Raw genomic sequence first — 12,786 nt, forward strand, 5'->3', positions numbered from 1 at the left:
ATAACGCTTAACATGGGGGGGGGATGTGAAACATGCAGATTAGGCTATTAGCAGCACAGAAGCAGACCCCTCTCACGTGAGCTGGGCTAGATGATGATCCTTTCACCTAGACTTACATCATTACAAATCTCTGGCTGGCTGCGAAGGCCTTTCCACTGACCATGCCTGATCTGCCATGCGTCATGTGGTTGTGGCCTCCCCTCCAGGACAGCCCAGGGCACGGCTGCCTCCCCCCCAGGACAGCCCAGGGCACGGCTGCCTCCCCCCCAGGACAGCCCAGGGCACGGCTGCCTCCCCCCCAGGACAGCCCAGGGCACGGCTGCCTCCCCCCCAGGACAGCCCAGGGCACGGCTGCCTCCCCCCCAGGACAGCCCAGGGCACGACTGCCCCTCCCCCCCCAGGACAGCCCAGGGCACGGCTGCCCCTCCTCCCCCCCCAGGACAGCCCAGGGCACGGCTACCTCGCCCCCCAGGACAGCCCAGGGCACGGCTGCCTCCCCCCCTCCAGGACAGCCCAGGGCACGGCTACCTCCCCCCCAGGACAGCCCAGTGCACGGCTGCCCTGGCCTCATTTGCATGTGAATGGTTGAATCTCTTGAAAGGAACAATATTTCTCAATTCAGCTCAATTCAGCTGTATTGCAAATGGGGGAAAAAATAATAATAAAAATGTGTATTATATATATTAGTGACATAATACGAATATTTCCTCAAAATTAACACCCATGAGATCATTATAGAATCATTAACTGACCATTTTTTTTTTTTTTACCCCGTTTTCTCCCCAATTTCGTGGTATCCAATTGTTTAGTAGCTACCATCTTGTCTCATCGCTACAACTCCCGTACGGGCTCGGGAGAGACGAAGGTTGAAAGTCATGCGTCCTCCGATACACAACCCAACCAAGCCGCACTGCTTCTTAACACAGGGCCATCCAACCCAGCCGAACCAATGTGTCGGAGGAAACACTGTACACCTGGCAACCTTGGTTAGCGCGCACTGCGCCCGGCCCGCCACAGGAGTCGCTGGTGCGCGATGAGACAAGGATATCCTTACCGGCCAAACCCTCCCTAACCCGGGCGACGCTAGGCCAATTGTGCGTCGCCCCACGGACCTCCCGGTCGCGGCCGGTTACGACAGAGCCTGGGCGCGAACCCAGAGTCTCTGGTGGCACAGCTGGCGCTGTAGTACAGCTCCCTTAACCACTGCGCCACCCGGGAGGCCGTTAACTGGTCATTTCAATGACTTCCCAGGGACCCACAACAATAGGATAATTGTTATGCGTGTTTGGGTTTTGTAACACTGCAGAAGCTCCAGTCCAGCATGTTGTCTACTGGAGCAGAGGAACACAGACTGTTATTCACACAACACCAGCATGTCGTCTACTGGACCAGAGGAACACAGACTGTTATTCACACAACACCAGCATGTAGTCTACTGGACCAGAGGAACACAGACTGTTATTCACACAACACCAGCATGTCGTCTACTGGACCAGAGGAACACAGACTGTTATTCACACAACACCAGCATGTAGTCTACTGGACCAGAGGAACACACAACACCAGCATGTAGTCAGTCTACTGGACCAGAGGAACACAGACTGTTATTCACACAACACCAGCATGTAGTCAGTCTACTGGACCAGAGGAACAGACTGTTATTCACACAACACCAGCATGTCGTCTACTGGACCAGAGGAACACACAACACCAGCATGTAGTCTACTGGAGCAGAGGAACACACAACACCAGCATGTAGTCTACTGGACCAGAGGAACACACAACACCAGCATGTAGTCTACTGGACCAGAGGAACACAGACTGTTATTCACACAACACCAGCATGTAGTCAGTCTACTGGACCAGAGGAACACACAACACCAGCATGTAGTCAGTCTACTGGACCAGAGGAACACACAACACCAGCATGTAGTCAGTCTACTGGACCAGAGGAACACAGACTGTTATTCACACAACACCAGCATGTAGTCAGTCTAGGCCTCCCCTGCCTCTAACCACTAGGCCACCCCTGCCTCTAACCACTAGGCCACCCCTGCCTCTAACCACTAGGCCACCCCTGCCTCTAACCACTAGGCCACCCCTGCCTCTAACCACTAGGCCACCCCTGCCTCTAACCACTAGGCCACCCCTGCCTCTAACCACTAGGCCACCCCTGCCTCTAACCACTAGGCCACCCCTGCCTCTAACCACTAGGCCACCCCTGCCTCTAACCACTAGGCCACCCCTGCCTCTAACCACTAGGCCACCCCTGCCTCTAACCACTAGGCCACCCCTGCCTCTAACCACTAGGCCACCCCTGCCTCTAACCACTAGGCCACCCCTGCCTCTAACCACTAGGCCACCCCTGCCTCTAACCACTAGGCCACCCCTGCCTCTAACCACTAGGCCACCCCTGCCTCTAACCACTAGGCCACCCCTGCCTCTAACCACTAGGCCACCCCTGCCTCTAACCACTAGGCCACCCCTGCCTCTAACCACTAGGCCACCCCTGCCTCTAACCACTAGGCCACCCCTGTCTCTAACCACTAGGCCACCCCTGCCTCTAACCACTAGGCCACCCCTGCCTCTAACCACTAGGCCACCCCTGCCTCTAACCACTAGGCCACCCCTGCCTCTAACCACTAGGCCACCCCTGCCTCTAACCACTAGGCCACCCCTGCCTCTAACCACTAGGCCACCCCTGCCTCTAACCACTAGGCCACCCCTGCCTCTAACCACTAGGCCACCCCTGCCTCTAACCACTAGGCCACCCCTGCCTCTAACCACTAGGCCACCCCTGCCTCTAACCACTAGGCCACCCCTGCCTCTAACCACTAGGCCACCCCTGCCTCTAACCACTAGGCCACCCCTGCCTCTAACCACTAGGCCACCCCTGCCTCTAACCACTAGGCCACCCCTGCCTCTAACCACTAGGCCACCCCTGCCTCTAACCACTAGGCCACCCCTGCCTCTAACCACTAGGCCACCCCTGCCTCTAACCACTAGGCCACCCCTGCCTCTAACCACTAGGCCACCCCTACCTCTAACCACTAGGCCACCCCTACCTCTAACCACTAGGCCACCCCTGCCTCTAACCACTAGGCCACCCCTGCCTCTAACCACTAGGCCACCCCTGCCTCTAACCACTAGGCCACCCCTGCCTCTAACCACTAGGCCACCCCTGCCTCTAACCACTAGGCCACCCCTGCCTCTAACCACTAGGCCACCCCTGCCTCTAACCACTAGGCTACCCCTGCCTCTAACCACTAGGCTACCCCTGCCTCTAACCACTAGGCTACCCCTGCCTCTAACCACTAGGCTACCCCTGCCTCTAACCACTAGGCTACCCCTGCCTCTAACCACTAGGCTACCCCTGCCTCTAACCACTAGGCTACCCCTGCCTCTAACCACTAGGCTACCCCTGCCTCTAACCACTAGGCTACCCCTGCCTCTAACCACTAGGCCACCCTACCTCTAACCACTAGGCTACCCCTGCCTCTAACCACTAGGCTACCCCTACCTCTAACCACTAGGCTACCCTGCCTCTAACCACTAGGCTACCCCTACCTCTAACCACTAGGCTACCCTGCCTCTAACCACTAGGCTACCCCTGCCTCTAACCACTAGGCTACCCCTACCTCTAACCACTAGGCTACCCTGCCTCTAACCACTAGGCTACCCTGCCTCTAACCACTAGGCTACCCCTACCTCTAACCACTAGGCTACCCTGCCTCTAACCACTAGGCCACCCTACCTCTAACCACTAGGCTACCCTGCCTCTAACCACTAGGCTACCCCTACCTCTAACCACTAGGCTACCTGCCCAAGATGGATCCATTTACAGGGTGAAATGAGACAAACAATAAAAGAAGTGTTGAAAAGTGAAAAGTTAGCTGTGGTCTGCAATGACTTACCTACTATACATAAACAAATCTCGTTCCCCAACATTTTCCTCAATTCTTTCACCCAGTTTTTCACCTACAAAGCAAAAACATTACATTTCGACATCGATTTACAGTTCAAGAAAACAACATTTCACCATTAGAACACAGAGACACCGATGCAAATTAAATATGAATATGTAAATCAAAAGACACCATTTTCCATAATAATACACCTTGACATTTCTATGTAACTCATTTTTTAAATGATGTTCTTCTCTCCAGAGGCCGTGTTCCTAATAGCACCCCGTTTCCCTATGGGGCCCTGGTCAAATGTAGTGCACTGTATAGGGAATAGGGTGCTCTTTGGGACACGGCTCTCCGCTGTTCTCTCTGAGGAGATCATAGCTACCTTCTGGAATGAGTCCTCATCTGTGATGTCATAGACCAATATGGCTCCGTTGGAGTCTCTGTAGTAGATGGGACCTAACGCGTGGAACCGCTCCTGACCTGCTGTATCCTGGGGTGGAGAGAGAGAGAGAGAGAGAGAGAGAGTGTGTCCACTGTTCAAGCCTCTGGAAAAAGACTGTTTGACATGGAACAGTGACTGGCTACAGATTGGTGGCGAGAACAACATTACACACCAGGAAGAAACACCTGCAAGCCAGACTGATTCAGCCAAATAATGTAAATTATGCATCTCTCCCTGCCTGCAACAGACTGACTCAAATCAGAACGGATGCCGAATTCCTGTTCCTATTGCATCAAATGAGGCAGGACCATATGTTATAGGACAGAGAGAGATCACTGCAGGACCATATGTTATAGGACAGAGAGAGATCACTGCAGGACCATATGTTATAGGACAGGGAGATCACTGCAGGACCATATGTTACAGGACAGAGAGAGATCACTGCAGGACCATATGTTATAGGACAGGGAGATCACTGCAGGACCATATGTTATAGGACAGAGAGAGATCACTGCAGGACCATATGTTATAGGACAGAGAGAGATCACTGCAGGACCATATGTTACAGGACAGAGAGATCACTGCAGGACCATATGTTATAGGACAGGGAGATCACTGCAGGACCATATGTTATAGGACAGAGAGAGATCACTGCAGGACCATATGTTATAGGACAGAGAGAGATCACTGCAGGACCATATGTTATAGGACAGAGAGAGATCACTCCAGGACCATATGTTATAGGACAGAGAGAGATCACTGCAGGACCATATGTTATAGGGCAGAGAGAGATCACTGCAGGACCATATGTTATAGGACAGAGAGAGAGAGATCACTGCAGGACCATATGTTACAGGACAGAGAGATCACTGCAGGACCATATGTTATAGGACAGGGAGATCACTGCAGGACCATATGTTATAGGACAGAGAGAGATCACTGCAGGACCATATGTTATAGGACAGGGAGAGATCACTGCAGGACCATATGTTATAGGACAGAGAGAGATCACTGCAGGACCATAAGTTATAGGACAGAGAGAGATCACTGCAGGACCATATGTTATAGGACAGAGAGAGATCACTGCAGGACCATATGTTACAGGACAGAGAGAGATCACTGCAGGACCATAAGTTATAGGACAGAGAGAGATCACTGCAGGACCATATGTTATAGGACAGAGAGAGATCACTGCAGGACCATATGTTACAGGACAGAGAGAGAGCGAGAGATCACTGCAGGACCATATGTTATAGGACAGAGAGAGATCACTGCAGGACCATATGTTACAGGACAGAGAGAGAGCGAGAGATCACTGCAGGACCATATGTTATAGGACAGAGAGAGATCACTGCAGGACCATATGTTATAGGACAGAGAGAGATCACTGCAGGACCATATGTTACAGGACAGAGAGATCACTGCAGGACCATATGTTATAGGACAGAGAGAGATCACTGCAGGACCATATGTTATAGGACAGGGAGATCACTGCAGGACCATATGTTACAGGACAGAGAGAGATCACTGCAGGACCATATGTTATAGGACAGAGAGAGATCACTGCAGGACCATATGTTATAGGACAGGGAGATCACTGCAGGACCATATGTTATAGGACAGAGAGAGATCACTGCAGGACCATATGTTATAGGACAGAGAGATCACTGCAGGACCATATGTTATAGGACAGAGAGAGATCACTGCAGGACCATATGTTATAGGACAGAGAGAGATCACTGCAGGACCATATGTTATAGGACAGAGAGAGATCACTGCAGGACCATATGTTATAGGACAGGGAGATCACTGCAGGACCATATGTTATAGGACAGAGAGAGATCACTGCAGGACCATATGTTATAGGACAGGGAGAGATCACTGCAGGACCATATGTTATAGGACAGAGAGATCACTGCAGGACCATATGTTATAGGACAGAGAGATCACTGCAGGACCATATGTTATAGGATAGAGAGAGATCACTGCAGGACCATATGTTATAGGACACAGAGAGAGAGAGAGAGATCACTGCAGGACCATATCATTTCTTCGAGGAGGAACAGGAAGTCAAAGCAGATGAAGGGATCTACATCCTGTTCCCCATATGAGCTCTGGTCAAAAACAGTGCACCATGTAGAGAACAGGATGCCATTTGAGACCCAGAGGAGTGTCCGACACGCTGAGAGAGAGAGAGAGCAGGCCTTACCCATATGGCCAGGTTCACCCTCTTCCCTGTGATGTTGAGCTTCTTGGTGAGGAAGGACGCCTGGAAGAGACAAAACACATTAAGGTCTTGTGTCTGGAGAAACACACACAGTAACAGGCCCTGTTTTAACTGACACAGTATTAACTAGATTCAGCTCCTATCAACAAGGTGCTGTGAAGAAACACGTACGACTCAGGGAGGAACAGGGACAGACATCAGCTGAGACACGGGCCCTGGTGAACAGGGACAGACGTCAGCTGAGACACGGGCCCTGGTGAACAGGGACAGACGTCAGCTGAGACACGGGCCCTGGTGAACAGGGACAGACGTCAGCTGAGACACGGGCCCTGGTGAACAGGGACAGACGTCAGCTGAGACACGGGCCCTGGTGAACAGGGACAGACGTCAGCTGAGACACGGGCCCTGGTGAACAGGGACAGACGTCAGCTGAGACATGGGCCCTGGTGAACAGGGACAGGCATCAGCTGTGCCACGGGCCCTGGTGAACAGGGACAGGCTCCAACTTGCCAAGTCTTACCTGGCAGTGGATGTGTCATTTGGAAAACCATCCCCTTTTAGCCCAGTTATCTACCTGGAAAACCATCCCCTTTTAGCCCAGTTATCTACCTGGAAAAACCATCCCCTTTTAGCCCAGTTATCTACCTGGAAAAACCATCCCCTTTTAGCCCAGTTATCTACCTGGAAAAACCATCCCCTTTTAGCCCAGTTATCTACCTGGAAAAACCATCCCCTTTTAGCCCAGTTATCTACCTGGAAAAACCATCCCCTTTTAGCCCAGTTATCTACCTGGAAAAACCATCCCCTTTTAGCCCAGTTATCTACCTGGAAAACCATCCCATTTTTGCCCAGTTATCTACCTGGAAAACCATCCCCTTTTTGCCCAGTTATCTACCTGGAAACACCGTTCACGTGGGGGAACACGTTCCTTCTTAATGTAATGTAAGAACTACACCATATACTTTGACAACTTTAGTAAGTTAAGTCATTCTGTTCTCATCCACAGTAATGATCTGGTTTCTAAGCATCTCTGTTGCGGTAACATCATCATCTCTCCATTCTCTTCCTCATTAAGACATAAAGAGATTCCATAATGAAAAGAGCTCTGATGAGAAATGAAGGCAGAATAGGAAGACAGTTGAATGAGTGTTCTCCTCAGGAAAGGCTAGGCAGTAACTTTAGAATTCACCCGACCGTCAGAGGAAAGATTACCAGAAAGGAGATCCTAATTTCTTTCTCTGACTGACATCTCAGCATCTGCCTGCCTCGGGAGCTTTAGATTTTTACAAGAACTGACAGTTGGAGAGAGTGAGAGAAACAGCGAGAAACAGATAATGAGTTTTAAAATAGCTCAAAACAGCATGAAGATACAACAACATCTGCTAATGTCATTAAGGCCCAGCCAGATTTCCTAGGCTATCTGAGGACACATTGCATCACCGCTCTCAGTCCACAAGCACATGATCACAATCAGGTGTTGCTCAGCAGGGTTCTAGAATTCCAGTCAGTCCCCTGTATCCACGGTAACCAGATAGTACAGCAGAACAGTCACATAGTCTAATCCAGGAAAACCTGAGGATACTGATGGGATTACTGGGTCTTGTTAAAACACTGGGGAGCAGTGATGCTAGCTGCGTCACTACAGACCTGGGTTCGATTCCAGGCTGTGTCGCAGCCGACCGCGACCCGGGAGACGCATGAGGCGGCGCACAATTGGCCCAGCGTCATCCGGATTAGGGGAGGGTTTGGTCACATGGGATGTCCTCGTCCCATCACGCTCCTCGTGGCCGGCATAGCGAGATGCACGGTTGTCAGCTGTACGGTGTTTCCTCCGACACAGTGGTGCGGCTGGCTTCGGGGTTAAGCGAACATTGTGTCAAGAGGAAGTGCGGATTGGCGGGGTCGTGTTTCGGAAGCCCCGCGGCTCTCAACCTTCGCCTCTCCCGAGTCCGTACGGGAGTTGCAGCTATGGGACAAGACCAACTACCAATTGGCACGGGCCCTGGTTAAATTGGATACCCCGAAATTGGGGAGAAAAAGGGGTAAAAAAAAAAAGGAATTAAAAATAGATTGGGGAGCATTTAGATGTAGTTTTTATGTGGATACAGATTCCTAACTAATGAATGTCAGGGAAAGTAGTCTGAAGACGAAGCCTACTGTGTGAGGTTGGACAGCCAGGGTCAATTATTGACCATCAGTGTTCAGTTCATACATGACGCAACGCCTCTCAAATGTTGACCTGTCGCTATGGTTCTTCTTTCTGCAGGTGTAAGACGAGACAACACAGACCAGGCCATTTCCACACGCTTCACCCAGGCATCCAAGATGCCCAGTTAGGGTAGAGACATGTTCAAAATGTGCCTTGGTGGAGGAGGGCATAAAGACAGACTCCCTGCCCCACAACTAAACCAGTTACCTCCAAAGCATCTCGTTCTCCTCCAAGACAGAAACTAACAATGAAAGTTGAAAAAAAAAAAAGGTGTGAACTCAGACAACATACCACATCACAATCACAGACAGCCTTCCTCCAGCAGGAGGGTGTTTTTACCCAGCATCCTCTCATTACCTTCTAGAGCTGACCAGGATCTATAGTCGGCTCTGGGCAGAGCTAATGGCCTGGCTGTCTGCCTGGAGCCTCGGTCTCTCAGCCAGGACCAGCCCATTGATGACTGACTGACCAATAAAAAGCTTTTGTCTCTTCTGAAGAGGTGGAGACTAACAGAGGAATAAATAAAGTCCCCCGAGGAGAATTGGGGTCTGAGGGAGAGACACAAAGAGCTCTGACAGAGAGAGAGAGAGATAGGGATGAGGTGAGACCAGGGTCGGACCTCTCATCAGGCAAGATTAGGCAGGTTGACAAGGGCGACATTTTCTGAGCTCAACTGACCAAGACGCATCCCCCAACAACACATAAAACCTCACATAATTCTGCCCCAAAACAACGACAATTTCTCTCAACCAGTGGCATATTGGCTTTTTTAGGTGAGCGCTGATGTCGCCCGGTGATAAGAAGTGCCCACTTTGTCAAAGGCAGGGGCATAAAATATTTATCTTGTCCATTCCCAGCATGCTGTTGGAGAGATCGGTCGCTGCAGCTTTCCACCAACACCACCACAAAAAAAAAAACAATCAATCATGTAGCAGATATAGGATACGGTAGAAAGAGTATGTGGCATTTTCTGGAGCCTTCAGGCTGGAGATAAAATGGACCACAAAGTAACGAGACTGAAACTTTTAGAAATCAGTGGTTTCAAGTTTTGTAAAGAAAATCCTTCTGCATTTCTCGCTGTGTAAACAACATTACAAACAGACTCAGGATATATCTCCTCCTGATAAAGTCAGGTAGCTGATATTCAGAGTTTAAAAAGCCAGATTGATTAGTCACAGGAATCAGGACTAATAAAGCCAATGCAACGACCTGTTTTTACACACGGATGGGCCTAACACACGGATGAGCATTCACGTGAGCATTCAAACATTAACACACGGATGGATGGGCCTAACACACGGATGAGCATTCATAACATTCCATTGAGGGCCGATGTCACAGTATATGTTTTGTCCCACTCCTCGCCCCTACCTGGGCTCGAACCAGGGATCCTCTGCACACATAGACAACAGCCACCCTCGAAGCATTGTTACCCATCACTCCACAGTAGCCACGACCCCTTGCAGAGTAAAGGGGAACAACTACTTCCTGGTCTCAGAGCGAGTGACGTCACCGATTGAACCGCTATTAACGCGCACCACCGCTAACTAGCTAGCCGTTTCACATCGGTTAGGCCGACATGGTTACACCCCAGTAAGCACGGCTCTTCTTGTTGTGCTGTACGGGACCGCAGTCTTTTTGTTGTGCTGTACGGGACCACAGTCTTTTTGTTGTGCTGTACGGAACCACAGTCTTTTTGTTGTGCTGTACGGGACCACAGTCTTCTTGTTGTGCTGTACGGGACCACAGTCTTTTTGTTGTGTTTTACAAATGGTAGTCCTATCACATACAGCGCATTCAGACCGCTTGACTTTTTCCATACTGTTGCGTTACAGACTTATTCTAAAATTGATTAAATTGTTTTTTTCCCCCTCAATCTACACACAATACCCCATAATGACAAAGCATTATTTATTATTTATTATTTATTATTATTATTATTATTATTTTTGCTAATTTATATTTAAAAATATATATATATATCACATTTACATAAGTATTCAGACCCTTTACTCAGTACTTTGTTGAGACACAGCCGGTGTAGGTAGTCATCGTAAATAACAATTTGTTCTTAACTGACTTGCCTAGTTATATTATTAACTTCTTGATTCTACTTGAGACGCATATGTCTCAACTTGGCACCTGGAAATGCAAATGCGCTACGCTAAATGCTAAATGTACTCGTTAAAACTCAAACCTTGATCAAAATTCACAAGCAGGGTATTGAATTAAAGCTACACTCGTTGTGAACCTAGCCAACAAGTCAGATTTTTAAAATGCTTTTCGGCGAAAGCATGAGAAGCTATTATCTGATAGCATGCAACACCCCAAAATGCCTGAATGCGATGTAAACAAAGATATAGCTTAGCCGGCGCAACACAAAACGCAGAAATAAAATATAAAACATTCATTACCTTTGACGAGCTTCTTTCTTGGCACTCCTATATGCCCCATAAACATCACTATTGGGTCTTTTTTTTCGTTTAAATCGGTCCATATATACCCAAAATAGCTTTCTATGGAAGCTGTGTCATTCAGAAAAAAACATTGTTTTTAAACGCTGCGTCATTTTTTTAAATTAAAAAAGTCGACGATAAACTTTCACAAAACACTTCGAAATCCTTTTGTAATCCAACTTTAGGTATTAGTAAACGTTTATAATCTATCAAAATGATTACAGGGCGATGTATATTCAATAGCTCCTCGTCTGCAAATCAATGGCTGCCAATGTCCACATTCACAGCATCCTGGTGGAGACCGGAAGAAACGGAATCCAGATAGTTGGATTTTCCAACAAAAAATTCAATTGAAAATGACGACAATGGCGACATCGTGTGGAATTTGTATGAATTGCATGCAGGTCGATATTAAATTTTGCCCCCTTTTAACAACCCATGAAAGTGACTTATGGAAATTATTTTTAGCTTTCAGAGAGCAGTTTTTCTTGCGTTTTTCAATGAAACACACAATCTGTTATAGTCACAGCCGTGATTTAACCAGTTTTAGAAACTTCAGAGTGTTTTCTATCCACACATACTAATCATATGCATATACTATATTCCTGGCATGAGTAGCAGGATGCTGAAAAGTTGCGCGATTTTTAACAGAATGTTCGAAAAGGGAGGGGGTAGAAGTAAGAGGTATTAACAACTAGATAGAAAATAAATAACTTCCAGGCAGACTTTAATTTGCATTGGTCTCCTATAGCAAACTAGGCAAGGAGAGGGGGGAGGTGAGGAAGTGAGTCAGAGACCTTTCAGACAGCAGATATAATGACTACAGCAACCCAAAGAAACAGTTGTTCTCCAAGGGAGCAGAACCAGAGCTCAACTCGCTGCCAAATTGATGGTTTAACACATTCATGAGTCTGTGGATCTGTCGGCAGATGGCCAGGCTATGGGCCTGTGGATCTGTTGGCAGATGGCCAGGCTGTGGATCTGTTGGCAGATGGCCAGGCTGTGGGCCTGTGGATCTGTTGGCAGATGGCCAGGCTATGGGCCTGTGGATCTGTTGGCAGATGGCCAGGCTGTGGATCTGTTGGCAGATGGCCAGGCTGTGGGCCTGTGGATCTGTTGGCAGATGGCCAGGCTGTGGATCTGTTGGCAGATGGCCAGGCTGTGGGCCTGTGGATCTGTTGGCAGATGGCCAGGCTGTGGGCCTCCAACTCTCATGTCTGCTTATTTTACTGTACACGCAGCAGCTGGAGTCTACAGGGTCAGCTCAGGTCAACGTCCAAGGTTCCTACAGCGATGTTTAACCTCCTACAGCGATGTTTAGCCTCCTACAGCAATGTTTAGCCTCCTACAACAATCTGATCCAATCCCCAGGGTCAGCGCAGGTCAACGTTCAAGCTTCCCACAGCGATGTTTAACCTCCCACAGCGATGTTTAACCTCCCACAGCGATGTTTAACCTCCCACAGCGATGTTTAACCTCCCACAGCGATGTTTAACCTCCTACAACAATCTGATCCAATCCCCTTGAACTGTTTCCTTACC

The 12,786-nt window shown here is 49.0% G+C and overlaps 1 protein-coding gene across 1 annotated transcript in view; it reads right to left on the reverse strand.

The window, feature by feature from the left end:
- The window catches only part of LOC110490591 (ras-related protein Rab-21), a 52,373-nt gene that overhangs the window by 23,571 nt on the left and 16,016 nt on the right, over window positions 1–12,786 (reverse strand). The window contains exons 2-4 of the mRNA XM_036945429.1: window positions 6,563–6,622; window positions 4,294–4,401; window positions 3,915–3,978 (exon numbers count right to left, since the gene is read on the reverse strand). Of these exons, the coding sequence (XP_036801324.1) occupies window positions 3,915–3,978; window positions 4,294–4,401; window positions 6,563–6,622 (232 nt within the window). The remainder of the gene's footprint in view (window positions 1–3,914; window positions 3,979–4,293; window positions 4,402–6,562; window positions 6,623–12,786) is intronic.

The sequence above is a fragment of the Oncorhynchus mykiss genome, chromosome 15 (assembly GCF_013265735.2).
Source record: "Oncorhynchus mykiss isolate Arlee chromosome 15, USDA_OmykA_1.1, whole genome shotgun sequence".
NCBI classification, from domain to species: domain Eukaryota; kingdom Metazoa; phylum Chordata; class Actinopteri; order Salmoniformes; family Salmonidae; genus Oncorhynchus; species Oncorhynchus mykiss.